This window comes from Dunckerocampus dactyliophorus, chromosome 15, assembly GCF_027744805.1.
Source record: "Dunckerocampus dactyliophorus isolate RoL2022-P2 chromosome 15, RoL_Ddac_1.1, whole genome shotgun sequence".
NCBI lineage: Eukaryota > Metazoa > Chordata > Actinopteri > Syngnathiformes > Syngnathidae > Dunckerocampus > Dunckerocampus dactyliophorus.
The window spans coordinates 19,392,199-19,419,448 of record NC_072833.1 but is presented as its reverse complement, the minus strand read 5'-3'; the positions used below and the strand labels follow the sequence as shown (position 1 = coordinate 19,419,448).

The 27,250-nt window shown below is 43.1% G+C and overlaps 2 protein-coding genes across 5 annotated transcripts; both read right to left on the bottom strand.

Moving 5' to 3' along the window:
• spag17 (sperm associated antigen 17) lies at window positions 1-23,228 on the bottom strand. 4 transcript variants are annotated; one of them, XM_054752567.1, is made up of 48 exons: window positions 23,155-23,228; window positions 20,491-20,631; window positions 20,353-20,412; window positions 20,143-20,271; window positions 19,913-20,048; window positions 19,556-19,747; window positions 19,306-19,490; window positions 19,092-19,241; window positions 17,187-17,241; window positions 16,988-17,115; window positions 16,719-16,907; window positions 16,499-16,597; window positions 16,281-16,428; window positions 16,008-16,205; window positions 15,883-15,917; window positions 13,920-14,033; window positions 13,673-13,827; window positions 13,449-13,558; window positions 13,308-13,366; window positions 13,014-13,244; window positions 12,740-12,854; window positions 12,554-12,649; window positions 12,355-12,459; window positions 12,074-12,180; window positions 11,897-11,993; window positions 11,691-11,824; window positions 11,520-11,604; window positions 11,267-11,445; window positions 10,887-11,198; window positions 10,646-10,801; window positions 10,125-10,267; window positions 9,934-10,064; window positions 9,722-9,855; window positions 9,473-9,643; window positions 9,284-9,391; window positions 9,160-9,211; window positions 8,981-9,071; window positions 8,208-8,255; window positions 8,029-8,122; window positions 4,603-4,717; window positions 4,490-4,529; window positions 2,309-2,358; window positions 2,080-2,216; window positions 1,835-2,013; window positions 1,710-1,770; window positions 1,489-1,636; window positions 151-315; window positions 1-69 (listed from the first exon to the last, which is right to left on the bottom strand). In XM_054752567.1, the coding sequence occupies exons 2-48, from the start codon at window positions 20,569-20,571 to the stop codon at window positions 41-43; spliced, it is 5,736 nt and encodes a 1,911-aa protein (XP_054608542.1). In that variant the 5' UTR covers window positions 20,572-20,631; window positions 23,155-23,228; the 3' UTR covers window positions 1-40. The 4 variants fall into 4 exon arrangements, with proteins under 4 accessions (XP_054608542.1, XP_054608541.1, XP_054608539.1 ...); XM_054752566.1 differs by lacking the exon at window positions 23,155-23,228 and adding an exon at window positions 23,011-23,154; XM_054752564.1 differs by lacking the exon at window positions 23,155-23,228 and adding an exon at window positions 22,142-22,371.
• Window positions 23,229-25,123: 1,895 nt separating this feature from the next.
• Window positions 25,124-27,250, bottom strand: LOC129167892 (DNA damage-inducible transcript 4-like protein). Its single transcript, XM_054752568.1, has 3 exons — window positions 27,102-27,250; window positions 26,885-27,010; window positions 25,124-26,384 (listed from the first exon to the last, which is right to left on the bottom strand). Exons 2-3 carry the CDS (start codon window positions 26,973-26,975, stop codon window positions 25,894-25,896), a joined length of 582 nt encoding a protein of 193 aa, XP_054608543.1. The 5' UTR covers window positions 26,976-27,010; window positions 27,102-27,250; the 3' UTR covers window positions 25,124-25,893.

Here is a 27,250-nt window from a genome sequence, read left to right as displayed (position 1 = left end):
CTTAACTCAGATGTCATCTTTCAGTGGATTGATGTGTTCTTCACAGACTAGCGATGCGTTTATGGTGTCCTGGCAAATAAAAAACAATAGAAATAATGAATCAGTGCAATGAGATACTCCATTTAAATGTGCTCTTTCTTGCAAATGCACCTGTGTGTGCTGCAGCACAGGCCCCTGGTGCACTGGGTGAATTCTGTCCAAGCTGCTGACCTGCTGGAAGGCTGGAAGACTGTTTGGGCGCCCTGCAGTGTTTCTTGCTGCGTGTACCGGACTGATCCTTTAGCCACATGTCATACAAGTTGTCAGGTAGGATGAGTTACATTTAGTTAAGGCTTGTTTGTCTTTCTAGTTTGAACAAAAGGGGCTCCATGCTCCAGTCACCTTTACACTCACCAAATATGGTAGCTATATTCAGAGAAAATAAGCCATTTAAGACATAAATAAGACTTGTGCTCCTGGGTGTTTCAATAAATGTCTTCCAGACGTGTGGACAGGAAGTGCCGACAGGGATTCAGAGTTGAGTTTTAGCTGGAGTAGGGCCATGCAGCAACAGTGTTCTTTTTATTGTTTTTATTGTGCCTCTTGTGAGGTAAATAATCATAAAATAAAAGCCTGTCGTTGGCGATCAAGTCTGGTGCGTGTTACTAGTGACACCTAGTGGCCAGTGTAGATTATAGTTCATTAACGTCTTGTATTCCCTTAAACTGTATTTGCATTTTAGTTCATTTAGAATGTTTTTATGCTTGAATATGCATTTTTTTTTACTAATAATAGGCTGTAGTCAACCCCAAAACAGTGATCATTTATGAATTTTTTAAAAACAGCGATAGAGTGAGGGAGCGATTATTGAACCGCGACGGAGCGAGGGAGGACTGTATTTGTATTTCAGTTCATTCAGTCATTTTTATGCTTGAAAACCCTTAATTTACGCCAAGAATACGTAAAATTAGTTTGGTATGCATATGTTTTTACTAATATTAGATGCTGTCAACACGAAACAGCGAAACAATTTCACCGCGTTGCTCGTTTGTTTTAAAAAGAAAATGCCACGATGGTAAAAAGTCACATTTGGAGTCAGGAGACCAGAAGCTAGGCGGATAACTCTAGCTAGCTAACTAGCTGCTGCCAATGTAAAGTACAGCCAGTGACAGACAGGCAAAGTGTGCAATAGGTTTGGTAAGGGAGTGATCACACATGCTGGCATCAATTGGTGTAGCCTTGTGTCAAGCTCAATAAGAGACAAGTCATTCTGTTGGCAACTCTACGTGACACGGCAGACGTGTAGGATTTGCCGCCACATGCCGATCGGATTTTGTGATCGGCTTTGAAAGACGTTTATCGGCAAACGCCGATCATGTGTTTTTTACAGAAATCGTCCGACATTGATCAGTGGCGGATCGATCGGAGCATCCCTAGTAAAAACTATCCTTATTTGTTCTAATGAGTTTATTGCGTCACGTAGTGGACAGGCTGGTGCTCGAAGGATATTGGCCATGACTGGCAGATAGAGGATGTCAGTCTCTGTGCGGATGACAATGTCCTGGAAGATGTAATTGCTGGAGTCCATGTAGCCTTCGTGGACTTGACACATAGCAAAGAGCTCAATCTGCAGTTCAACGTGCAAACCTGCAGGCACCTAGACAGATATATTAAGAATCACTGCAGTATGGCTTTGCATGGCTGCAGTTAGTGATTTTATCTGAACTTACAGGTCCTGGATGGTATTTGACACGCAGGCCCGAAGAGATTGGCGGCTGTTTGACATGGAACCTGGAAGAGAAGCAGAGCACAAGTGCTTAAGTCGGTCTTCTCTCTCAACGCCATGTTGTCTCACCGGCAGGTGTCCACGCCCACATTCTTCATCACCACAGTGATGGCAGAGGATGTACCCTCCTTCTGTGTTCCAAAGTCAATGCTTGACGGGCGGAGCTCAAAGCCCCTAATGACGGCACCCGGGTCAGCCAGCGAAATGGTACGACACCTGCGCCGCACTGGATCCTCCACAGAGCGGAACTATGGAGGACAACAAAGGTGAGTAGAAAACAGTGCAAATTGAGTTGCATGTGTGTCTTGTCTTACGTGATAATTTGGGACACTGTAGGGTTTGGAGCTGACAATCGATGACGGCAGTCTAACGGTCATCTGCCTGGGCTCCCTGCTCACATCCACCTGGGCTGATCTAAGTGGGCCATAGAAGTCCATCCAACTGCTTTGACCTGGTATGGACGCATGCACGAGAAACATCGTCCACATGCAGATGACTGTCTCTTTGTATGTTTCAGCAGGAACCAAGAGAGGAGGAATGTACCTGCAGTTGGAGGTCTCACCCCAGGTGTCCTTCTCCTCACTGCTGCCTGACTGTCACCAAATAAACCTTCTTAATGACATTAGTGTTGCATCGTTATCTACATGAGTGATTGTCAACTGGTGGGTCGCAGAGCTGTTTTCTGTGAAAATGGTGACGTCTGAATTTGCATCTGTGCTATTTGCTTGCTGCGCCACCATGAGGTGCGTGCAATGTTTATGGGAGAAATTGGTCAAGCTTGAACGAGAGAAGTGGGAGAGCGTGAACAAATGTGTCCGTTTGACACACAGCTAGATAGCTACAGTATCTGCTGGAGAACAGCACACTATAAAGACAGAGACCAGCATCTCACTGCTGCAGTTCCGTTGTGTTGAGTGGGGGAAATTCCACCCGAAATGAAGACTCCCAGGTCCAAAATAACGGGACTGTGAAGCATTTCATGGCCAATTGGCCCAGGCAGAGGGGTGGTCCACTGAAAAACGGCCCTCCTATTATTATTCAACGTGTCAACTGACTTAATCAGGAAATAGTTAAATTTGCGTTCCATCCTTCCCTCAGTGGCACTCCACCCTTTTCCAGACTTGGAGGTGCTGATTCTCATCCCAGCCGCTTCACACTGAGCCGAAAGGCAAAGCATAAGGTTTGGCCAGTGACCAAAAGGGCAAGATCACAGCAGGTACAAGCGGCCGAAATGCAAAACTCTTGTGATAAGCACTGTCATCTGGGAGAAAATCTGAGTAGAACTACTGCTCATCCGCATTGAGAGGATCCAGATGAGGTGGCTCGAATATCTGGTCAGGATGCCACCCGGACGCCTCCCTGAGGGGGTGTTAAGGTGTTCAGGGCACGTCCGACTGGTAGGAGGCCGAAGGAAACACCCAGGACACATTGGAGAGACTATGTCTCTCACCTGGCCTGGGAACACCTCTGGATCCGCCGAGAGGAACTGGACGAACCAGCCAGGGAGAGGGAAGTGTGGGCTGCTGAAGATGGATGGATGGATGCAAGTTAAATGCATCATTCAAATCTTTTTGAATTGTATTTTTGGTTTATATGAGGAGTTGAATCAGAGCAACTGGAGTTATGTGTGTCACAGGGGATGTAGCTTACATGCTCAAGAGGAGCAGCAAGAGGGCGTGATATGCTTGCCACACGTTCAAAAGTCAGTGCCCTCTAGGCAGCTGTGTAACTGTTACAAACAGTCCCTTTAAATAATAAGTTATTTGAGAAATTTGAGTTGAAACATTTTAGCAGTTGGCTTGCCGCTTGTCTTTGAGGGGTGATGGTGGGTCCTGCAGCAAAACCAGTCGAAAACCACGGTCTACACAACATATTACACATTCATAACCACAGCCTTAAAGGAGGGTGGCCATTGAAAGCCACACCTTTAGCTTGTATGTGGCGATTATGTACATATACCACATTGACTTGTAGTAGTTCTTGTCAACATGTTTCACAACTGTTTATTTGCCACATCACTTCCTGTATATGCTCATTTCCCATGAACTATATAAAATACTATATTACTGTAGTAATTACAGATGTCCCGATCCGATCTTCAGGATCGGGATCAGCTGCCGATCAGCTGTATTAGGAAGATCAGGTAATATCGGCTTCCGCCAAGAGATCGGGCAGATCACCACCATGCAAACATGTCCGCGGTGTACCGTGGTGAAGTTAGTTTCACAAAGAATGTTGGATATTCGGCCCCCGGACTGCTGCCATTGTACGGGAGCTACGTGGTGGCCGTGGCCATCGTTCGGCCACCCCACTGGCCATCTAGACATTTCAGGTATCTACTTATTGCCACCCCTATGTGAGTAATGGTCTCACCTTGGCCACCCCAATGAACTATTTCTGGCTCCGCCACAGCTCGCACGGGAAGTATTGCTCAAACTTTATTAGATTAGGGACCTGACTCACTGACTCACTCAAACTCAGGTTTGTTACAAAAGCCAGACAATATTGTTGGTCATGCTGTGTAACAAAAAAGTAAATCCAACACTCTTTGGTTGTATTATTTGAAATGTTGATTGGCAAGACTATTAAAAAAATCAGATTGGATTGGAAGGCAAAAAATGTGGATTGGGACATCCTTAATGGTAATATAGTCATTTATATATAGTATTTATACTATTTAAAAACTGCATGGAACCTGTTGACTAGATTGTCAAAGTGGCTTACCTGGCAGAATGAGTAGGTGTTGGGATGGACGGCCATGCCGCTTCGTACAAAAAAAAAATGCAGTTTGTTAATGTTTTGCTTATTACATAACCTAATAAGTAAAATACATTTACTGTAGTCTTGTCGCATGTCCAAGTGGTGGGCCTCCTCTGTATCATCTGGCCCGGGAAAGGTTGGTACTTCTAAGCTTGGCCTCCAAATGTCTGGACTTGCATGGTGGAGAAGATTCTGAGAAAAGAATGGCAGCACTAAATCTTTTTTCTTTTTTTTTCTCATGTCCTGTCCAGCCATGGACAGGGGCAAATAGTGTTGTTGATCTACTTGTAGATGCCCTTACATGCTAAACAGATTTGCTCTGCCAGGAAAAATAAGATACGGTACTCTTCTGCTGTTTGTATTAGACTTTACAGTATTTAATGTTATATTGTGATGCATATTTGGAGCAGTCGGACCAGAGCAGGAGCGGATAGAGAAGAAGAGATAAGGAGACAGAGGGGGGAGTGTTGGGGACCAACAACAGGACTACATTAGCAAATGTCGATGACAACCATAAAGTCCACAATAATAATAACAAAATAATATCATCAGCCACAGTGATAATACTGTATTGAAACAGTTACACTTATTACTGGTAATAATGAAAATATTAAGAATAATAATAATATTAGGGCTGTCAAAAGATTAAACATTTTAATCAAATGAATCACAGTTTTCAAAGTAATTAATCACCATTTTCCACTATGTGTGAAATATGCTAATTTTGCTGTATTTTATGAACAGAAAGATAAATGACAAGACACAATTATATATATTTGTACTCATCCATCCATTTTCTATGCCGCTTCTCCTCATTAGGGTCGCGGGGGCATGCTGGAGCCTATCCCAGCTGACTTCCAGCCAATCGCAGGGCACATATAGACAAAAAACATTCACACTCACAGCGCCAAATGAACTGAAAATTTCAATCAAGCTAAAAGATACCACCCATCTGAAAATGTATTTACCTAATGCTAGTCTCTTTAATACGGAGCCCCCGTATTAAAAGTTGTTTTTGTTTTTTTTTTTATAACCCATCAATTTTGTTTTTCCCCATGTCCCCTCGGGGGCTCCGTACTTTAACAGTAGCAGAACATTTTTTTTTCATCAAACAAATTTAAATATTAGTCAACAACAACACAACTGAACAAAAAATTCAGTTTTTAAATAAAACTTTTCATTATTAAGGGAGAAAAAAATCCAACCCTGCATGGCCCTGTGTGAAAAAGTGATTGTGTCACGCTTTGCTTGTCGCTCTGCTCCCGCCTGTCTGCCATTTGTCCGCAGTGCACCTCAGCAGGCGTGGGCGGAGACGCCGGAGCGCACCTGCGGGTAATCAGCAATCTGGACTCCTCTTAAGCAAGGCAGCAGCATCTGATCCTTGCCAGATTGTACTCCCTGACCTCCTGTTCCTTGCTCCCGCTCAGTCCGGCTCCACTACCCTTGCCCTGCTCTCTGGCTCATTACCTTTGCTTGCATTTACCTGGTCTGTACTATCTTAGTGTTTTCCTGTTGGTTTGCCTTCAGTGTTTTCTGTTGTTACTTCTAGTTTTTTCCTGACAGCCTTCTGTTGTCAGTCTTTTGTGTTTCTTACCCGTAGTGGATTTTCCTTGGTTTGTACTTTGCCTGTTTGGACACCTTTAGTTATTAAACCTTATTTTTGTATTAAGAAGTTGCCCTCTTCTTGCGTTGGGATTCTATTTTTCTTGCTGTGGCATCCGCCACTCCTGACAGATTGCCCCCTAAACTGGTTGGGCCACCCTTAGCAGCAAAAACTGTAATCAAGTGTTTGCGATGACTTGCAATGAGTCTCTTACAGCGTTGTGGAGAAACTTTTGCCCACTCATCTTTGCAGAATTGTTGTCATGAAAAAAAAAGAAATCAGGACTTTTTCACACAACTGTATTTAGACCACACATACACGCATAATAAAGACGTTGTTCTGATTTTCGGAGTGTCAGTGAATGCACCTCCCTTTCTGGTGACAATGAGGAACTGTCATTCTGAGGAGGACTAGAGATGTGTTTGTGAGTTGGACATACATACATGGTGTTGAAATTGCACTGCTATTGATGTGTGCAGGTCAGAAGAATGTTATTAAAGAGCTCCATCTGCCATCATAACAGAGAGATGTGGCTTGACATGATGCGCATGCGTTAATGACGCTAAAAATTTAAACGGAATTAATGGAATAAATCAGTTACCACCGCCCTATTTTTGTCAGCCCTAAATAATACTAGGCCACACTGTGGCCGAGTGGTTAGCATGTTGGCCACACAGGCCAACAAAAATCTCACAGCACACCACCATCTCCGCTTGGGTATCTCTGTGTGGAGTTTGAATGTTCTCCCGGTGTGTGGGTTTTCTCCGGGTACTCCGGTTTCCTCCTATGTATGTATGTCAGGTTAACTGGCGACTCTAAATTGTGTGAGTGTCTATATGTGGCAGCATACCCCCGTGATGAGGATAAGCGGCATAGAAAATGGATTGCTAAATAACACTAACAATAACTGCTAACATGACAATACCATGGATAAATCTGTGAGTTATGTGGGGAAGCATGCATGTACTGTGAGTGTGTATATGTATGCGTGTGCAGGTATCTCTGTAGGTGTGTCTGTATGCATATATATGTGCACGCATGTGTGTATGTGTAAAACCTTTCATAAAAGGTGAGGGACTGCTTCCGACCACCACAGCAAGTTCCGCCCCACACAGCCAGCATGGGCCCCCACCACTAGAGAGCCACTAGCCCCTAAGGGGCGGGCAGAACCAAGACACCGCACCGGCCGACATCAGCTGGACAGAACACACACCCAGGAGAGGTAGCGCTGCGCCCGCAAGCCGCAGATAGGCCAAGTGGCCAGCCCTGGCAGAGCACCAGAGCCGGCCAGTCGCCGGGCCCCACCACCATCACCGCGAGTCAAACCATTAGTCAAACCTGCCGTGTACCACCCACCCACCGGAACGACACCCCTGACAGGCCGGGACAGGCAAGGGCGCCGAGGGGACAGACCACGCCAACCCCGCAGCACAGCCCAGCCCATTGCAGCGCAGCATCTCCAAGTCACCACAATGGCATGCAGGTCACCAGCAGCACGGAACCCCCACTCCCGTCTGAAGTGCACAGAAGAACACACGGGCCAAGACAGTCACAGGGTAGCACTTCAAACTCCGCCCCCGGTGAAAGCCCCAGCACCAACCATCCCCAGCGGGCTGCCATGAAGGGCAGGCGAGCCAGACCAAAACCCGCCTCAAGCCAGGCCACCCTGAGTGAGCCACAGCGCCCCAGCTGTCAGCGGTCCACAGCCCCACCCGACAGACGGGCGTCACAGGGCAGGCAGGAGGCGCCCGGAGCCAGCACAACAGTTGGAACAAAAGTTCTGGGACACTTGACATGCTGGCTGATCAAGTAAACTTTTGGTTCATATTGAAAAAAAACATGCATTTTTAGAGTGCTGCATAGATGAGATTGGACAAGGTACATTTAGGTCAACACTTGCCTGGTGTACTGAGATGTTTTCTGGGTCGAAGTACGGCACAACAATCCTCTTCCTCAGGGCATCTATGCAAGCTTTTACCTCAAAAAGCTCCTGTCTGAAGTACACACATGCATACAGACACATCAGTACAAGATGGCACATGGTTGCACATTTATTTGTATCTTTTTTTGTTTTTTAACCTGTACTGCTCCAGTCTATCTATCCACTTTGACTCTTTCACCTCACAGCTGCAAGAAGATGAGAAAAGAGGACGATTAGATCAGTGTTTCCCAACCTTTATTAACACATGGAAGATGTTTTACATTCAAAAAATCTCACGGCACACCACCAAACAAAAATGTTACAAAACGTATATACCGTGGTCTCCATGTGATTCAGCATTTACGATCCAGAAAATTCATAGAGTTCTGATTTAAAGGTTTTTTTATTTGTGGGGACAACCCGCCATTTTGTGCTTTTAATCTCCATATTAGGCTGTTTTTTTTTTAGTAGAAATCCATCTCATTAAACCTAACTTGGTGATAATTTACAAATATTTTGTAATAAATAACATAATGTCACATAGTATTACTGGGTTGCACATGGCGCCATGTCCAGTTGCAGTCATCATGTGCTCAGCACATGATGACTGCTCAAAGTAATTCCCACCAATAGAGTAGCTACTGTATATGTTGGTGGGATCTGAAAATTTGAAATTCTGATCCAAACCTTAAAAACTGCGAGCAGGGATTGTTTTTTCGATAAAAAACAGTCACCCCCAGTTGACTTCCAAACATACAGTATATTCCATAAATTCCATAAATATAATAACGAAACAGTCTTTTGAATGGCTCCTCAAGATCTGGCTCCCTTCAAAGAGCAATCAATCATATCTCTATTGAGAATCACTGGATTAGATCAACAACCCTGGAGGCGTCACATCATCAATCCCGCTGTTGTTAACATTTCTTACCTGACGCTGGGTACAACAGCAGGATCTTCAGAAACATCCAACACCTCATCTGGAGGTTGCATGGCTTGGCTGTACAGGCTGCCAAAGTCCCCTGTGGACGCACATACAAACATGTAGTGCATGGCACAGCAAACATTCAGGGAATTACTTTTAAAAATGTAATTAAATAGTCCCCTTACCTGGGGTCCTGCTCTCAAAGGTGCAGCATTCATCCTTTTCCTCTGTCAGAGACTTAGACACACGGTTGTCCAGTTAGCACCCTTGGTATTTTTGCCCTGGTGTGTGTGGCTATGTGTAAAGCACCTGAGTGAGTAGAACACCTGCATGGACACGCTCCTCTTCAGTGCGAGGCTCCTTGAGCATCACATCTGCTGACCACTGTGCCTTCCCCATCAAACTGTCAATGTACTCCTGACAAGAGAGGCACAACATTTGGATTGTGTTGACTTCACTACATGTTAGCACACAGCAAGTAAGATGTAAATTACTGACCTTTAGTCGCATATCGACAATATTCTTAAGCCTCCTGGTGATGGCTCTGTGCTGGTAAAGTTCCCTAATTTCCAGGACCTTAGGGCAGTTCTGCACGTCTACAGTGGATACGGCAGAACAACCAACCCGGTTTTGTACTGTAGTGGTCTCAAATGAAGAGCTTGACCTCTTCTGGAATGGAGAGAGGGCAAAGATTCAGTTTTTTTTTTTTTTATAGAATGGCATGCAGTATTATAAGATGTTATGTACCTCGACACAGGGGAAGTCGTGCAAACCGCGGTTGCTGAGGTTCTGAGGCATGACGTCAAGGTTCTGCCTTCCTTGCACCCATTTGGACCGCACACTCTCATGGCTGGGCTTCAAGATGGTGATGCCAAATTCATCTGTAAGAGTCCTCAAATGTTGTGCTACAGTAATGTACTGACGTGTGTCATGACTTTATCTGACTAACATCCACTCACCTTGTGTGTCTGGTAGCAGGTCCTTCAACAGAGCCACAGTGGGATCTAAGTGGGCCTGGTACAGCACCTCCGCCACAGTTTGAGAACTCAGAAGTTCAAAACCAGAACCATCATCATGCACCAGGAAGAGCCTGTGTTTAGCAATTAGCAATAAACTGGAATGTCACACTCATGTACTGTATGTTTGTCACCTGGGATAATGTCCTCTGTCCTTCACATGACTCATAGACATCTCTGTGTTGTCCTTCCCCTCTTCATCCTCCTCCTCCTCCTCCTGCAGCATGCATGGAGGTGGGCCAATATTATGCACTGTTACCTGGCCATCTTCCAACACCTGCAACACACATACGCTAATTATTATTATTTTTGTATTATTGTCTCCTAATCCTTTAATGCAAGCTATATGAATTGCATACAGTGAGTGTTTTAATCATAAACAGAACCTGGACTGTGTTGATAATAAAGAACATCATTCAAGTGGCAGAATACTGCAATTTCATTTCCTGAAATTGGCTTTTCATCATCGGATTTACAATGAACACCTAAACAGACATTGTGTAGGCACGCATAATTTAATCATATGGAATTACAAGAATGGGTTTAAAAATATGCCTCTAATAGGATAATAATGCTGAATGTATGGTTGTCCTACTCAGAGATGCTGAGTGTAAATCTTTAGCGTTGCACTTTCAAACTCCAAACTGCAAGTAACCTGGAAGTGGTTTCCATCCAGGTCCGTTACGCCACAGGTCACTGGGTCTGTGTGGCTCATAATGTAAGAAGGGGAGGCATCCTGAGGAGGCCCGCTGGTGTAAACAAACTTGCCGTGACTTTGGATCTGCAGAAGCCCAATGCTGGATGGGACAATCTTGGACAGCAGAGAGCGAGTTGTTTATTGTAAAGGTGGATATGTTTGGTAGTCAGGAATTACACGATGCTACACATATATCAACCTGATAGGCTCCCTTGTTATTCCCAGTGACGATGGTCCCATCCACCAACCAGATTTCAGCCATGTGTCGTTCAGGGTACATCACCACGGTGGCGCATGCCTCATTCTCCACCAACACCACCTTCTCTTTGGTCTCTTTGGGTGTTTCAGGGCTCCCTGCTGCAGTCTCACCAGCAAGCTCCTTGTCATCTTGCATGCTTGGTGACCTGTCATGGTAGAGCGTGGTGATCCTGGTTCCATCTGCATGTTCAACCTTTAAAGATCCATCTGGCTTCTGCACTGAAACCACCAGATCTTCCCGGCTCAGCATCATCTAGGTCAACCAAACGAAACAGTAAGGCAAATGTGGCTTCAGGCTGACCAGCAGCAGCACTCTCTTACATCTTGAGTGACTGGGTCTGACGTCTTGTAGGTTAGAAGAGCGGTCGTTGGGTTATGTTCGTGTGTGGTACCAATAGTACTGATTCGAACACCAGAGGGAGTCGTAGTTGTCCAAAATCCTTGAGGAGGAGGAGGAGGAGGAGGAGGAGGAGTCTCCTCTGAATTTTGCTCTAGATGCACTTATAGAATCAACATAGACAAGAATATGAATGTGGGCTTATGAAGAGTCTTAGTTTTAGTGTCGGTTCCTTACCATCCGTGGAGGTGCGATCAATTTCTTTCACCCACACTGGACCAGAATCCGAGCTGGTGCTGACTGAACCATCTGCAAAGAGTACCTGCAATACAAACAAACATCAAGCAATGATCCTAAGCAGCAACAACTAATCAGTATATTATATATAATCAGTATATGTATGTTTACCTCTGAGGAGCCGTCCTTCATGTATCGGATCACAGCTCCATGGCTGGTGATTGTGCGGGATGCCTCTTTGGAGAGGGAGGGGTGCTGGTGAGCCTGAGTGTGAAAACTCAGTCGTACCAGCATACTCTGCTCCTCTAAGGACACACACATACTGGTGTAAACATGCTGGCCATTTTCTGCACACAAGTTGTGTGGGAGTTGTTCACCTTCGTCACGCATGAACTGCAGCAATAGCCCGCTCGGGAGGGACAGGTTGAGGCTCCTGAATGGACTTGAGGACTCTTGTGCTTGGCCTTCACTTACCTTCAAACAAAACACGATGCTGACACAATCACAGCAAATATTACTTCCATTTTGTCATTTAAGTGTGTGTCAAACTGCACCTCTGCAGGGCCGTTGTCACTCTTTGGGGTGTCTGCTGTGGAAGAATTTAAACCTGGTTTTGGTTCTGTGGACTTTTGTGGCCCTCTTTCGGTTTCCATGTGACTCTCTAACATCAAAAACCCCAAAAATTAATTAATTTGACAATTAAATAATACCTGTGCCCCCTCATGTCTGTGAGAAGGATTTTGCAAAACAAGTTAAATCTTGTGCATTTATTGGTTAACTCTCAGCATTGACCCTTTAATAGAAATATTGAAGTGGTCATTGCAAGAGCTCACACCTTTGTATTCTCCCGTTGGCCCATAGAAACTGTAGGAGAGCTGGACGCCGTTATCCAGCAGGGCCGAAAAGGAGCGCCTCTTCACTGTAGTCATCTTCATATGTTCTGTTGGCATTGAGTCTGTTTGTCATCAGCATTACTCCACGATCAATAAAAGTGCTCCAATTACTCCCTGAACAGTGTTTAAGAGGATGTTTACCCTTAATGTCAGTTCTTGCTGCGTGGACAACATGGCTGATGTGTGTGTAGAAATGATGACCATCCTTCCTCACAGCCACTTTCAGCATGCTGGATCCTGGAATCACAGTTTGTTTGCACGAGCAAATAAATCAAAATGACCACAGGTCAAAGACTAATAATGCGGGAATGGGAAGACTCACTTTACCTGCCATGTAGTTGATGGTCTCCACAGTAACGTGACCTCCATCTGATGGGAAGAGGTACTGGAGACGGCCTGACAAATGGATCAACATTCCATCCATCTGGAAGCCTGTGAATCCCTACAAGTACCACACCGACATGTTTAGATAGGTTGCACTTATCATCATTTCTAAATACAGCATTAAAAGCTATATTTCAAGCTCAGAGGGCTCTCAGAGAATTCTTAGCAATTTTAGGAATACAGCGCCAGGTGTGTATCTGCTTGTGTGTGTTCTCACAGTGCTGGGCTCTTCTTTGTCATCCACTTTACCGGAAAGGGACTGGTCTGAAGTCAGGGCTGAGCTGCTGTTGCTCTTCCCTCCAGCTGCCGTAGATTTGTCACTTTTCTTGGACTCCACAGACTTCTGTTCATCCATCTGCTGCTTTCCCTTAGATGTTGCTGCCTTCCCTGACTTCTTAGTTTTCTTGGCTTCCTCTTCCTTTAGCCTCTCCTCCTCCAACAAGGAAGCCTGTGAAAGTTTCTTATTATCATTCATGGTCATTTGTGTCCTCAAAATGCTTTAACTACAAACTTTAAGGGAGTCTTTTGTGATGAATGGCTCCTTTGATTCATCTTCATCTTCTAACGAGTCTACAGTGTTTTCATAAAGTGCAAGAACAGGAACATATGATTAGAAAAGATTAATAATGAACAAACATGTTGACAGTTGTACCTCGTGGAGCCTCTGCACGGTTCACATGACTGCTCTGTTGTCGTTGTCTCTTCAGCTCCTCTTTCTCAATCCACTCTGTGATGTTGTCTGCTACGTGCTCCAAATACATCCTATCAAACAACAGTGTAACAGCAACATTCTAACATGTTGTAAGAATTACCTGCCCACTATGAAGTAGGTGTATGAGTGCTCAAAATGCATAGAGTACGCAGGTCTGTTCTTACCTGAACTTGACATCTGTGTGCAGGTCTACATCCCAGAATTCATTGCACAAGCGATTAGGATTTATGGGATTGTGGCAGAAAATGTACATGACACTATTATGACTTCCTCGGAGGGTGTCCAGACAGCGATATTGTTGGGCGGCTGACTGGAGAACCTACAGCGGAACAAGATAGGTACATGAGAACTAATCCAATTTACAGCATAAACAATCCATGTTGTGTACAAAAATGTTTTATAAGATATGACCTGAGGTAAGATGGCAGCGTCATAGTGTTCCACATAGTGCCAGTTCAAGAGAGACCTTTGTCGACAACTCTGAATGTCTGCTAGGGACAGCTGATCCACTTGTCGCTCGTTGAGCTGATGAAGAGGAACAAAGCATTCAAAATGGCCACTAATGCCCGTTCAATAGGAATACCATATTGTTATATAAATACTAATGGAGCTGTATCAAAGTTTGCTAGTACATAATACGGCTACTGTTAGTAACTCAGTATGGTGGAGTGCAGTTCTACACCAATGAAAATTAAAATCACAGTGATAAACATTAACAGCTTTGTGGCAATGTCAGTTAAAAATGACTAAGCCACGTGACCATACCTGTCACCATTTGCGTTTGAATATAAGGAACATTTTCCGAGAAATGTCAACGTCATTGATGTAAAAGGCAAAGTTTAAATCTGAATTCTTTGACATATATGAAGGTTGTTCTGCCCTTTATTTTGTAAAATGCACTTTCATTCATGTCTTTATTTTGACAGGAAAGAACCTGGCGGCCACAACTCGCCTCTTTTGTGCTGAAAGCTGCATATACGCTCCTGACAAAAATGTTAAGACCAGTTGAAAAACTGCAAGAATTTACATTTTGCACTGTTGGATCATTAAGTAATGATGCAATACCTTTGTTCAATGTACAGCCAACTTTAGTAGAGCTTCAAAATGCAAACAAGAAGAAATGGGAGTGACACAAACATTTATTTGAGAAAGCAATTTATTGCCAACAAGGAATTAAAGTGAAATAAGCTGTTCATCAGCTGATCAAAAGTTTAAGACCACAGCCTTAAAAAGCCAAAATCTTTGCAAAAATGTGGATTCAATGTGATTTTCTGTCAGGTATTCACACTGTCATGATCTCTTGATGACAAAGGCATAACGCTTTCTCTCTTTGAACGAGGTCGGATTCTTGAGCTGCATAAGCAAGGCCTCTCACAGCGCGCCATTGCTGCTGAGGTTGGATGCAGTAAGACAGTCATTTTAAACTTATTAAAAGGTTATGGAATAAAAAAGTCAAGTGGTGGAACCCAAAAAATGTGACCTCTTTAAGATCCAAGAGTGCAAAATGTAAAGTTTTGCCATTTTTCAATTGGTCTTGAAAATTTCTTTAGGTGTGTACCACTTGTTAAAAGCTTCATGGTGTTTGCGTCTTGGAAAGCATCGTCTCACAGTATTTCTTCTAAGACGCTATTTACCAATATACATGGTTTGGTTTTGTAGACTTTATTTCCATCGCGATTAAGGGTGTCACAATACACTCAGCTCATGAGATGATAGACGATACTGGAGTCACGAGAAGAGGCGATACTTTTGGCTTTATTTAAAAAAAAAACGTTTTTATGCATGATCTAAACGTGATGCTTTTAACTTTTGAAATTCATGTTTTGAAGTGTTAATGCAGCGATCGTGTTTTGATCAAGTGTAGAGTTCCTATAGCTTCTGCTTCGAACTTAACACCGCGGGAGCTGTTGAACTCAAGATTTTAAAAGCGTTTCATGTCTCACCCACCCAAGCGAACAAGTGATGCGGGAAAAACTGGAAGTTGTGCTGGTCCGGCAGTACCAGAAAGGATTTATTTTTCTTTCATGAAATTACGGGAAAATATTAAAACGGGCGAGCATCAGGAAAGAAGGGCAATATATGGAAGGTAACAGTATAGTATTTACAGCTGTTTCTCTTATAGACAGTAAATATATTAGTAGTATACATAGTAGAATAGTAGTAATAGAATATATCGTATAGTAGTAGTGATAGAGTAATACTTTTGAGCATTTATTCTTCTGCCTTGGCAGAGATTTGCACTCCATTGATGTTGATGGTCCAGGTCCATTCATGTTTTCTTTGTATGCATTGAATAGCATTAGATCATATAGGTGTGCCTACTGTAATTGCTACATGGTTACTGTGGAGTGATAAGGATATAAAATATAAACACCTCTGTGGTAGCAGTGTCTTCTACAAACTTTGGACCTAAAGCAGAGAAGAAAAAATAATTCAGCCTTCGATGAAGTGACTACTTGTGTGAAGTACCATATATCACTGAATTAAGCCCCAACACACGTTTCTTGCGCAGGTTCTTCTTGGCAAAAGACAGCGGGTTGTCCCATGGGATTATGGGGTGTTTTTTTACTGATTCCACCATGCCCAGAACTCTGGAATCTTTACCCAGTACACCGTCTTCATCCACCGCGGTGAGCTGCATGCTCTCAAACACACTTTGGTGAATGAAGCGCTCCACCTGTGGCCATGACACCTCATCTGCATAGCATGGTTATGTTGAAACATCATTAGTAAGCTAAGGAATGTAGAAATGGTTTCTTCTTTATGTCAGACCGTCAGTGCATTGGTGCTGGAGTTGTTGCTTGATGGCCCTCCAGCAGGAGCTCGTGTGCCGCTGAGCCACCGAGGCAATCAGCTTCCATACTGGTGACCATCTCATCATGGATGCCTCCACCTGGCCTGGATCAAAACCCTGAATCCCCTGGAGGCACAAGAACACACATTTAGGTTTAATAGTGATATAGGTGATACAACTAAAATGCTATACTTACGTTTACACCAATTAAGCGCAGTGCTCTTTCATCATGGTGTCTGATGATAACAGGGTGCTCAAATTTCTTGGGAGTCTCTTCAAACTGCTCCTTAATCATCTAACACAAAAAACGTGAACATTTGTATTGTACTGTATGTGCACACCTCTAAATAAGGATGTCATTAACTTTAATTCATCATTATTTTATAGTCTTTTTTGTGTTTCCCATCACACAGTACCTCTTTGTCCTCTTCGCTGTTTACCGTGCTCAACAAACTATGCAGCAAGTGTCTCCTTTCATATGCTTGGACCACAGGCAGGACGCTGTGGAGCATTTGACCTACCAGCTGATGGTCCAGAGGGGGAACATTCTGAGGCTGTGACTCAGACACTTGTGGCTGAGGAGGCTGCTCACTCGACAACACAATCTGTACACACAAAGGCATAGTGGGAGATTATTATTACTATTATTACTATTATCATTATCTACACAACCTGCAATACTCACAAGCACGACCTGCTCCAGCATGCAGTGTAAAATCAGCGGCACCGAGCAGGCCTCAGCTGGCACGTGGTCCAGGAGGCTGTTGTAGTGATGCATGTCCACGTCAGTGGTGAGAGGCAGCTGTACCTTTTCTGTTCAAAAAAAAAAAACAAGATAGTCGGACTGTGATGAAAGTGAGGATCATGAAAAAGACGGTTCTTACTTGGAGGTGGCGGGCGCCCTGACTTCTTGGACTGTGGCAATACAACTGGTGGAGGCTGGGAGGAAAACACACAAATGTACTCACTGATGAATACAGCCCATCAACTTCAAGGTCCCCTATTATGCAAAAGTGACTTTTTGATGGTGTTCTAACTGTAAGACGTTTTCATAAACTCTAGGGACACATATAAGGCTCACCGCGAAAAACGTAAAAATAAAATCTGTCTAGGTCTTGAGCTAGGGCAAGGTCTAGGGCTGTGTTTCAATTTGCACATTTTCGTACTAACACTTCAACATGTAAACAGTAGGAGTGTGACGAAATATTGCTATATCAGATGGATGGATTGTCAATACGCTCTCGTCGTGCATAGTTTCTTAAGTAATTATTACAATATAGCCGCTAAAATGTCTTTCACCGTTCCTCCTCAGTGAGTCGAGTCAACATTTTACATGGCATCCAGGAGGAGCTCCTCGCATGAGAGGGAGAAAATTGAGTGGAAGTCACAGAAGAGTAAAAAATTTAAAAACCCACTGCGCTATGGTGGACTCGGGCAGTGAAGTTAAACTGAGAAATGCGGTGGCATTGTTAAAATCAAAAGTGTGGACTCACTTTGGCTTTTATAGCATGGATGGGACAAAGCTGGATAAGTCACACAAAAATACGACATATGTGTGTATACATGTGTGTGTGTGTTTGGGTGTGTATGTACAGTGTTGTGAAAAAGTGTTTGCCCCATTCACACTTAAATGTTTCAGATCATAAAATTTAACAATCAACAAATTTAAATATTAGTCAGACAACACAACTGAACAACTGCGTTTTTTTTTATGAAACTTATTAAGGAAGAAAAAAATTCCAAACCTGCATGGCCCTGTGTGGAAAAAGTGATTGCCTCTCTCTCTGTTAAAACATAAGTGAGATTAATTTAGATCTATCAGTCAGGAAAAGGTTATAAAGCCATTTGTAAAGCTTTGGGACTCCAGCAAACCACAGCGAGAGACATTATCCACAAATAATGAAAACATGGAACAGTGGTGAACCATCCCAGGATTGGCTGGTCAACCAAAATGACCCCAAGAGCGCAGCGAGGACTCATCCAAGAAGTCACAAAAGACCCCACAACATCGTCCAAAGAACTGCAGGCCTCACTTGCCTCAGTTAAGGTCAGTGTTCATGACTCCGCCATAAGAAAGACACTGGGCAAAAACGGCCTGCAATGGAAGAGTTCCAAACAAAAACCACTGCTTAACAAAAAGAAAATTCAGGCTCGTCTCAATTTTGCAAGAAAACACCTTGATTCTCAAGACCTTTGGGAAAATACTAAAGTAAATACAAAAGTTGAAATTTTTGGATGGTGTGTGTCCCATTACATCTGCCAATTTGGGTTCTGCAGCAGGACAATGATCCGAAACACACCAGCAAGTCCACCTCTGAATGGCTGAAGAAAAACAAAATGAAGACTTTGGCGTGGCCTCAAAGTCCTGACCTGAATCCTATTGAGATGCTGTGGCATGACCTTAAAAAGGCGCTTCATGCTGGAAAACCCTCCAATGTGGCTGAATTACAACAATTCTGCAAAGATGAGTGGGCCAAAATTCCTCCAAAGCACTGTATGAGATCGCAAACATTTCATTGCAGTTGTTGCTGCTAAGGGTGGACCAACCCGTTATTAGGTTTAGGGGGCAATCACTTTTTCACACATGGCCATGTAGTTTTGGATTTTTTTCCTTCCTTAATAATAATAAGTTTCATATAAAAACTGCATTTGTTCAGTTGTGTTGTCTGACTAATATTTAAATTTGTTTGACGATCAGAAACATTTAAGTGTGACAAACATGCAAAAAAAACACTTTTTCACATCACTGTATACATACTGTATGTACTGTATATACTGTATATACATACCTCTGGAGGTTGAGAGTGGTCCACCGTGATCACAGAGGGCACAGCTATGAAGTGGGTGGCATCTATGTAGTGCTGGTGCTGCCTGCGCCAGTCCAGACAGTCGTAAATGAGATTGGCCACACCCTCGAACATTTCTGTCGCTAACCCCATCTGCAGCCGCACGGCAGACGTCAGTGACAAAGACAGACGCAGGAAGTGATCGGCAAACACGCACCACAGCCTCAGGATCCTGCATGTCAATGGTCATCAGGATATCTGGGACCGTGTACTCCAGCTGAGCCACATTGTGCAGTCGAGAGTTTGCTCCACCGTTGTCTAACACTTGTCTCAAACCAGACCAGAAGTTGTCCAGCACCTTGGCCTGAGCAGCCCACTTCTCTCTAGCAGCAGCGTCATCCGCTGATGGAGGACGGCAAACATTTGACATTTTAGCTATAAAGTCACCTTAAAGGATGCTCTCTCACATTTGGTATCGGCCTCAGAGGTCTCTTGCTCTTCCTCCTGCTGCTCCTCGTCACACGGTGCGTGGTGCGTGGCACTCAACATGATGACGTTGGACACGTGTACACCTGCAGCATCCAATGTCCCCACCAGGTCAGGCTGATGAAAGCCCAGTAGCAAGATGTAGTGTTGAGGGCCGTCATCTGGCTCATCGTCTTTACACAACACACACAAAAAACACACCGGTAGGTCCATCAAAGACTCATACTATTGTACAGCAAATATTGGTCTTTTTTCCCCACAGCTATCGTTTAATAAAAAAGATTCAATAGGGCCTTCACACTGCTGTCATTTGGTGCCCGGGCCATAATAATGTGTACCTATGTACTTAGGCGGCTCGACATCATCCCTGCGTTTAAGCTTTGTTTTCGGTTTGGCGGGTGGCTCCTCTTTTAACTTTTTGTCTTTGCCTTTGGGGCCTGCTTTTTCCTTGGTGGATGCAGATGTCTCCTCAGACTCAAACAGAAATGCAACATTGTGAACTCCTTCTACACATGATTATAAGCAAATAGCAACAGAAGGTGAACTAGAATCACAGCCTGCCACTCACTTGCTCTGCTTTTCTCCTCTGGTGGTCGCCATCTTTGATCTGCAGCAGCATAAACTTGACTATTTGTGACATCAGCTCTGCAGGGATCTCCTCTTTTGCATCTAGCAGCTCCTTTGCAGGCCCTGTGACCTGAAAGAACAGGTTGCAGAACATTGGAGGTAGAACACATACCTTTTTTGATCTTTCTTTTCACCAATTTTATAAGCTAACCTCATAGAACTGAGGGAAACTTTCACGTTTCTTAGCTTTGGGATTCCCATATTCACCAATCTGTGTTTGAAAAAATAGAAAAATCAACATCATAAGTCTGGTTGTGGCCAATAGACATTCAGTATTATACATTATTACCTTGGCCTCTGTGTGTTCCCACGTCAGTGAGCTAAAAAGTTTGCGTTGTGGTTGCTGCACAGCCCGAGTCAGAATGGGCATCAGGTCCTCGTCATCTGGACTTTTTCCAACCACTAAACACACACAGGCATGCCATTGCTCCTGGAAAGTATGATTAGGATAAAAAAGAAAAGGTTGCACATCATCTTTAATGTTGGGCATGTCATGATCTCATACTAGAGTATTCATGGAATAAGTAGGGTGACCAAACATCCTATTTTTCCAGGATATTTCTTGTTTTTACGTCCTGTCCTGGCCGTCCTGTTTTTGTTTTGTTTTTTAAAGTGATGAAAATGTCCTGGTTTTCATGGGCCATTAAATTGACTGGCATTAGGGCACTGTGCTGCATGTGACTTAATCCTGAGAGGCTGCCATGTGGGAAGCTTTTTGAAAATAGTCTTTGTAGTCAATTGTAGTCCCAACCTCAGCAGCAGCTGCGAGAGGCCTTGCTTATGCAGCTCGACAATCCGACCACGTTCAAAAAGAGAAAGCTTCTTAGCTTTAGCCATCAGGAGGGCATGACCGTGTGAATGCCTGACAGAAAATGAACATTTTGAGCAGATTTTGGCTTTTATATCCCGTGGTCTTAAACTTTTGATCAGGTGATAAATAACCTATTTCAGTTTAATAAGTGTATCCCATTACGTGAATTCTTAGCTAAGTCGTGTTAGCTGTTTTTATATCTTTGCAACGCACAGAAAAGAAACATTTGTGTTCATGTCTCACATAAGGATTTTGGAAGATGGTCAAAATTTTAAAAAAAAAAAAGTGCAGTTGTCCTTTAAGCGTTTCTTGTTAAGGAATTAATACCCAATATTAATTATTTATTCAAGTGTAATTTTGTTTACAGAGGCTTGATACTCTATTTTATTTATCGTTTGTATTGTATTGTTGTGTGTGGCTTTTATTGGAGTTTTTTTTTTATTAAGAGACGGTCTATTTTTTATTGTTTTTGGTTGTGATTTTTATTTAAGTGCAATTTTTGCTAAAAGAGACAGAGTCAATCTGTCTTTTTTTGGTTTAAAATTTTGTTATTTACTTTGATTAATTTATTTTATGTAAAAGCTTTTGACGTTCCAATTGCAATGTTAAATACTCCTGAGAAACTAAACGTTTTTATTGGTTTTGATACAGTGTACTCACATTATTATGCCATATATTATCATCACATTACTGAAAAAATGGTCTCAAAATAATGCTGACAATATCGTTTATCTGCAATATATTGTAGGACAATTATCATCCAGCAGAATTTGTTATTGCAATCGCTTGCTTTACTTTTTTTTTATATATAGATTCCACTCCCCCCACCCCGTGTCTTAAATACTCTTATAAACATTCTGCATTTCGACACTCACACCCTTCCTGCTCATTTGTGTTTTCCTTTCATCTCTCCCTTATGCTTAAGCATTCACACGCAGTCTTCAGACATCAACGTCTTCAGACTTCGCCATCGTCTAGTCTACTGTAGTCTTACACGAAATGAATTTGGAAACAATATATAAAAGTCAAAGTGACAGAGACACGTCAGCTGAAATGGAAGTCATATTGACTTCATTTCAAACACATAAGTGAAGCAAGCATAGTTAGCACATGAAATGCTAATTCAAACCTCTTCAAACTGTGCATTAGCCAGACCACTCTCCCAAGTCTGGGTATCCGGGCCCTGAGTGGCGGGGGCTTTCTTAGCCTTGTCCTTTTTAGCAGCCTTTGGTGCCATTTCTTTGGAGTGGGGGGGGGGGGACCAATCAATATAAACGAACTAAACTCCAATTAGTGGCAAATTTCCATCGTCAAGTCAAGCATTGTCTGACTTCCCTGCGTGCATTTGTCGCCCTTGGCAACCACAAATGGCAAGTCGTTGTCATGTCAACATATGTTTCCTTTTCCTGGGACTTTCAAAGTAAGAGCTTCAGGGCGTCAATTTTGATCAACTACACGAACAATAATGTTCTCCACATCAAATAAGACACAATTATTGACACATGTAAATTTCAATGACGCATATCACTAACGGCGTTTAATGTTGTTGTTAATTCTTCTGGCGTTTAAGTTAACTTTTTAAGTGTTGTAGCTATAGCCATTGTCCACTAGATGACGGTAGCAAAATTGGCTCGTTGAATTCCACTTGATGTTAGATCCTTACAGGTGATAAATTAATTTTGCAATTTTTAACCTCATATCCGTGAAAGTGACCCCTCACAAGCATGTACCTCCCTATTACAGGTACACTAAGTCCCCAACTAACGAACACAATTGGTTCCAGATGACCGTTCTTAAGTCGAATTGTTCTTAAGTAGGGGAAAAGGTAACATTACCAATTATATAGGTACTACATGTACGTGTATACATATACAGTATATGCGTACGTATGTAAATATGAGTTTGGATGCAGTAGTAATATTAAACGAGAATAATAAAACAATAAAAACAATAATAATAAAAATGATATAATAATACGTAATGATAAATGTTATTTACCTTTGAAGAGGAGTGGTCGAGCATAAGTTGTTGGTTGTGGTGGAGGAGGAGATATTGAAAAAAAGGACAAATCGTCGCCGTAGTTAGACTCTTCTAAAAGAGGTAGTGTTCTGTGGGTGGTGTAGAATTAAACAGGCCTCTTACAGTAACTCTTCATAAACTTTAATCACACGCTCTGTCCGGGTTGTATCATAAAACTCCTCGTCTTCCTGTAGCTGTTGGTCCCATTAGCAGTGTCACAGTGCCCTCTGCTGGTCAAACATGTACCGGTATAAATATGGGTTTGCCGGTCAAGCATGTAGCAGTATAAATATGGACTTATAAGGCAAAACGCATGAAAATATAGACCGCTTGTGTTCGTATCTCCGAATGTTCGCACGTCGGATGTTCGTTAGTAGGGGACTTAGTGTACTCGCATGGAGCAATGAGACGGCGTGAATGAAGAAGACAGCTGCAAGCAAAGAAAATTGACCCCAAACATGTGTAACCCGCCCTGTTTCGCACCTGCCCGCACCAGGGCTCGAACACATGACCTTCGTCGCTGACCACGCAACTAAAAGCCCGGACTGTCGACCGAGTGTTTAGCGCAGCTCTTGAGGCAGAGGGAGTGAGGTTTACCAACGTATACTCGCACAGCCTCACAGGCTGGCATCCGTTACACATGCCCATGCAGACCTCTTTAGGATCATCTGCTTAATAAAATAACATGAACGGAAATAACAGTTGCTTTTGTAATAGCTAAAAACAAAAAAGCATGCAGCAAATGTCAGGTTTACGAAGCAGAATCATTACAAATAAATGCTTGCATTAGGTCTGTTTTTAATGACCTACTTCCAGCATTTGAACGTGAGACAACAGTAACTGCAGCTGCCACAGATCTGCAAATAAGACCACGGACAAGGTACCAGATCCAAACATTTGCAGAGCCAACATCCTACGAAGGTCACCTCGGCACACTGTGGCGACACTTAAGACAGCCCTGTGAATAGCATAGCAACACACTCAAAATATGTATTATTTCTGCATTAAGAAGACAGTTCTGGGGTCAAACTATGCCTTAGGCAATAAGTAATATATGATCTAGGCTGGTAGATAGGAGTAAGGAAGCAAACAAGGATCTTTTACCGTCACGGACATTGAATGTGCCCTCTCATTCTCAGTGTAAAATAAACTTGCGCTTAGAGTGTCATTGACCTACTTTGGCCTGACAACATTGCACACGCGCAGGCACAATCAGATCCCAAGCACACCAAATGTCTCACGGCCGTGTCAAAATCTATTTATCTATCGGGTGCCCCTCCAAATCACTATGGAGAGACATGTTGCACAAACGGATTGCATTCTACAGCATGGAATGAAGACCTGCGGAAGCAATAGATGAAATCCTATACGAAAATGCATAACTTTTGACTGGATGTAGCTTGTACAAGCTTTGACGGGGCTCTGGTTGCAGATACTGTATGTCTCGTCTTTTTGTTTGCATGACAATACAAAAAGGCAAGGAAGTATCTTGAGAACCTGCATGAGTCTTTTCATATGTATGCCTTAAAAGTAACGTACTGCAACCATAAGCTACTGAACATTACTCATTTTACTCTGAAGACTTGATGGGACAGGAGCTTTTATTGCAGTTTAATCCAGGGGTCGGCAACCTCTACTATCAAAGAGCCATTTGGCCCCTTTTACATTAAAGAATAATAGTCTGGCGCCACAAATGTAACACAGTCTTTTATTTTAGCCGTTATAACTGAATACGCCAAACTGAAGTGCAGTTTGTGAGGCCTTTTTTGAGTCCTTCCCGTGTTAACGGTGTAAAATTAAAACGTAGCCCACTTGAATATAATTTTTAAAAAACCTTACAGGTCTAAAATGTTTTTATGAGTACAAATAACAGCCTTTAAAATGCTGTTTAATGTGACTTGTGTTTCTGATGCTCAACGCTGATCTTCCCCACGTCAGGGCAGTGCGATGTGACTTTGCTCTTCACAAATGACTGTAGGCTCACTTGTGACGCATTGAATTTTATGTATTCATGGTTATCTTACAAGGATTACTCACTCCAGATGCTGCCGGCAGGTAAAGACATGGGCCATAGATGTGGATGTGAGGCATATTTTAATTATAAACATTTTCAACAATTCAATATTAAAAGTTTCACTTTGAAGTCCAAGATGTACAATAAACCAAAGGAAAATAGATCATTTACACCAATAATTTTTCATTCATCATGACCAGAAGGCGCCACAAGGAGGCTGAAGCCACCGGTTGCCCAACCCTGGCTTAATCCAAGTGCACACTCAATGTCTACCAAATATGAGGTTGAAATATTTTATTGTCTGACAGACAAGTCAAAGCTTCTTTCAATCAAATGTTGACATAGAACTTAATAAAAAAATCTAGTGGGGTTGCAAAAAAGTACAGGTCTCTTTGTACTTCCTGTTGGTGAACTTGCAAATATTTCAGTTACTTGAATCTGCATGACAGAACAGGGTCGCGTATGTAAAAAGGCAATAGGAGCGTATCCATATTCCCTCATGTGACAGCATTTAAAAAAAAAAAAAAAACAACATTCAGTCAAGAATCAACCCAAGACTAAAAGCGACAGGTCCTGTTCAAGTTTATGACTGTTGCCAAACACATTCAACGTAGCATTAAAGTGGCTAGTGTATGTTAAAAAAAATGTTTGCATTCACCGGCCAACTTTAAGAAGCAGGCTAGGATATTACTGGAAGGAAGTTCAAAAATGGAGATGGCCAACATGATCCTTAAAAGGTTAGACAGGGAATAAACTGAAAAGACCAACTTGTACATATTCAGTGTAAGTCAAAGGTCATTTACATCATGGTTAAAGTGCATTTATCCAAAAAGACAACATCCCACAGTTCAACACTCCTCGATCAAGGTCCCAGCCGAGGAGGAGTACAGTTTTTTTTTGACTAGCCGGAAGCCTGGACTCAATTTGAGCGCACGTCTGAAGTTCGGGGCGAAGCAGGTGCCCATGAAAAGGAAGTCCCGCAAGCTCGGCCAGGCGGTGCCGTCCTGCTTGAACACCAGAGTCAGCTCAAAGGTGGGCACCACGTTGGTGTCGTACACGATGCGCTCCAGCTGCTGGCAGCCCTTGTCCAGCTCCAGGAGCACATAGAGGACGCAGCCGCGCAGGCCACATGGCTCGCAGGACGCCAAGCGCAGCACTTCTCCTGCTATCCTCCGTGTCAGCTTCTCTGGGACCAGCACGGAGGAGCAGTGGAGCATTGACCTCTTGGCTCGAGACAGGCAGCTCTCAAACATCTTGGCCAGCTGGAGGCAGCGTCTGTCATCAGTGGCATCTGTATTCCTTGGGGGCCCGGCCAAGCAGTGATCCCAAAAATCTAGTTCTGGAGAATCAACGCACAAATTACATCCGGGTCTTGAGGATTAGGCTCAAATCTCAAGGACGTCTGCAAAATGACTTAGGTGGCTCGCATATCCCCCTGGTTGCAAATTCTTGAGCATTAAGCCCGTGAGAAAAAGTGACTAATGCGTGGTGAAATGGTGAAAATGGCCATTCAAATTAATGACACCAGCAACTCTGTCAAACTAATAACAGAAATGCTTGCTATAAATTAGAGGGAAAAAAGCATTGAATACAAAGTACAAGCCCATTTAATTGTAATACATCTGTATAGTATCACATTAGATTTTGCAGGTACTTTACTGTAAATTTCATATTTTGGCTCGTGCTTACGCGGAGAGAGCAGTGACGTCATACACAATCAAGCACACCTGCTGCCTTGCTTCCAGCCGCTCGCAGCAGGTGTGCTTGATTGTGAATGACGATGTCACATACGACGTCTAACTGGCATAAACAAACCCAGAAAAGCACCGTGAAACTCACCCTTTTCCAGGCTCGCCTGGTCGTATTTCCGCTCGGCCACCTCAGAGATGCACTCGCTGCTTTTGGGCTTCAGTGTGCTGGTGGCAACCATGTTGACAGAGTTTACTTCTTCACTTTTGTGGATTGCTGTTGAATAGACACACAAATGTTTGATCAATTAGCGAAGTGGCTAATTAGCTTCACGCTAACCTGTAACGCCCATAATAGAAATACTCACCTTATATAATATTTAGTGCAAAAAATAATTTATTTTGGTTTCTGATAAATTAAGTTACACACCCACATCGAACTTCCCCACACACCCATGCAAGTAACACAATACACACTGTAGCTGGGTGCGTTTACTCGGGTGCTACTTATACCTTC

What these genes read in the sequence shown, in the direction of transcription:
- LOC129167892 (XM_054752568.1), bottom strand. Translation starts at nt 26,975, where the DNA reads ATGGTTGCCACCAGCACACTGAAGCCCAAAAGCAGCGAGTGCATCTCT. An exon ending in CCAGGCGAGCCTGGAAAAGG is followed by an intron (nt 26,385 to 26,884) that starts GTGAGTTTCACG and finishes TTGATTCTCCAG; the next exon opens with AACTAGATTTTTGGGATCAC.
- spag17 (XM_054752564.1), bottom strand. Translation starts at nt 22,249, where the DNA reads ATGGCACCAAAGGCTGCTAAAAAGGACAAGGCTAAGAAAGCCCCCGCC. An exon ending in TTGTCGATATGCGACTAAAG is followed by an intron (nt 9,392 to 9,472) that starts GTCAGTAATTTA and finishes CTCTCTTGTCAG; the next exon opens with GAGTACATTGACAGTTTGAT. An exon ending in GTGGGCGTGGACACCTGCCG is followed by an intron (nt 1,771 to 1,834) that starts GTGAGACAACAT and finishes CTTCTCTTCCAG; the next exon opens with GTTCCATGTCAAACAGCCGC.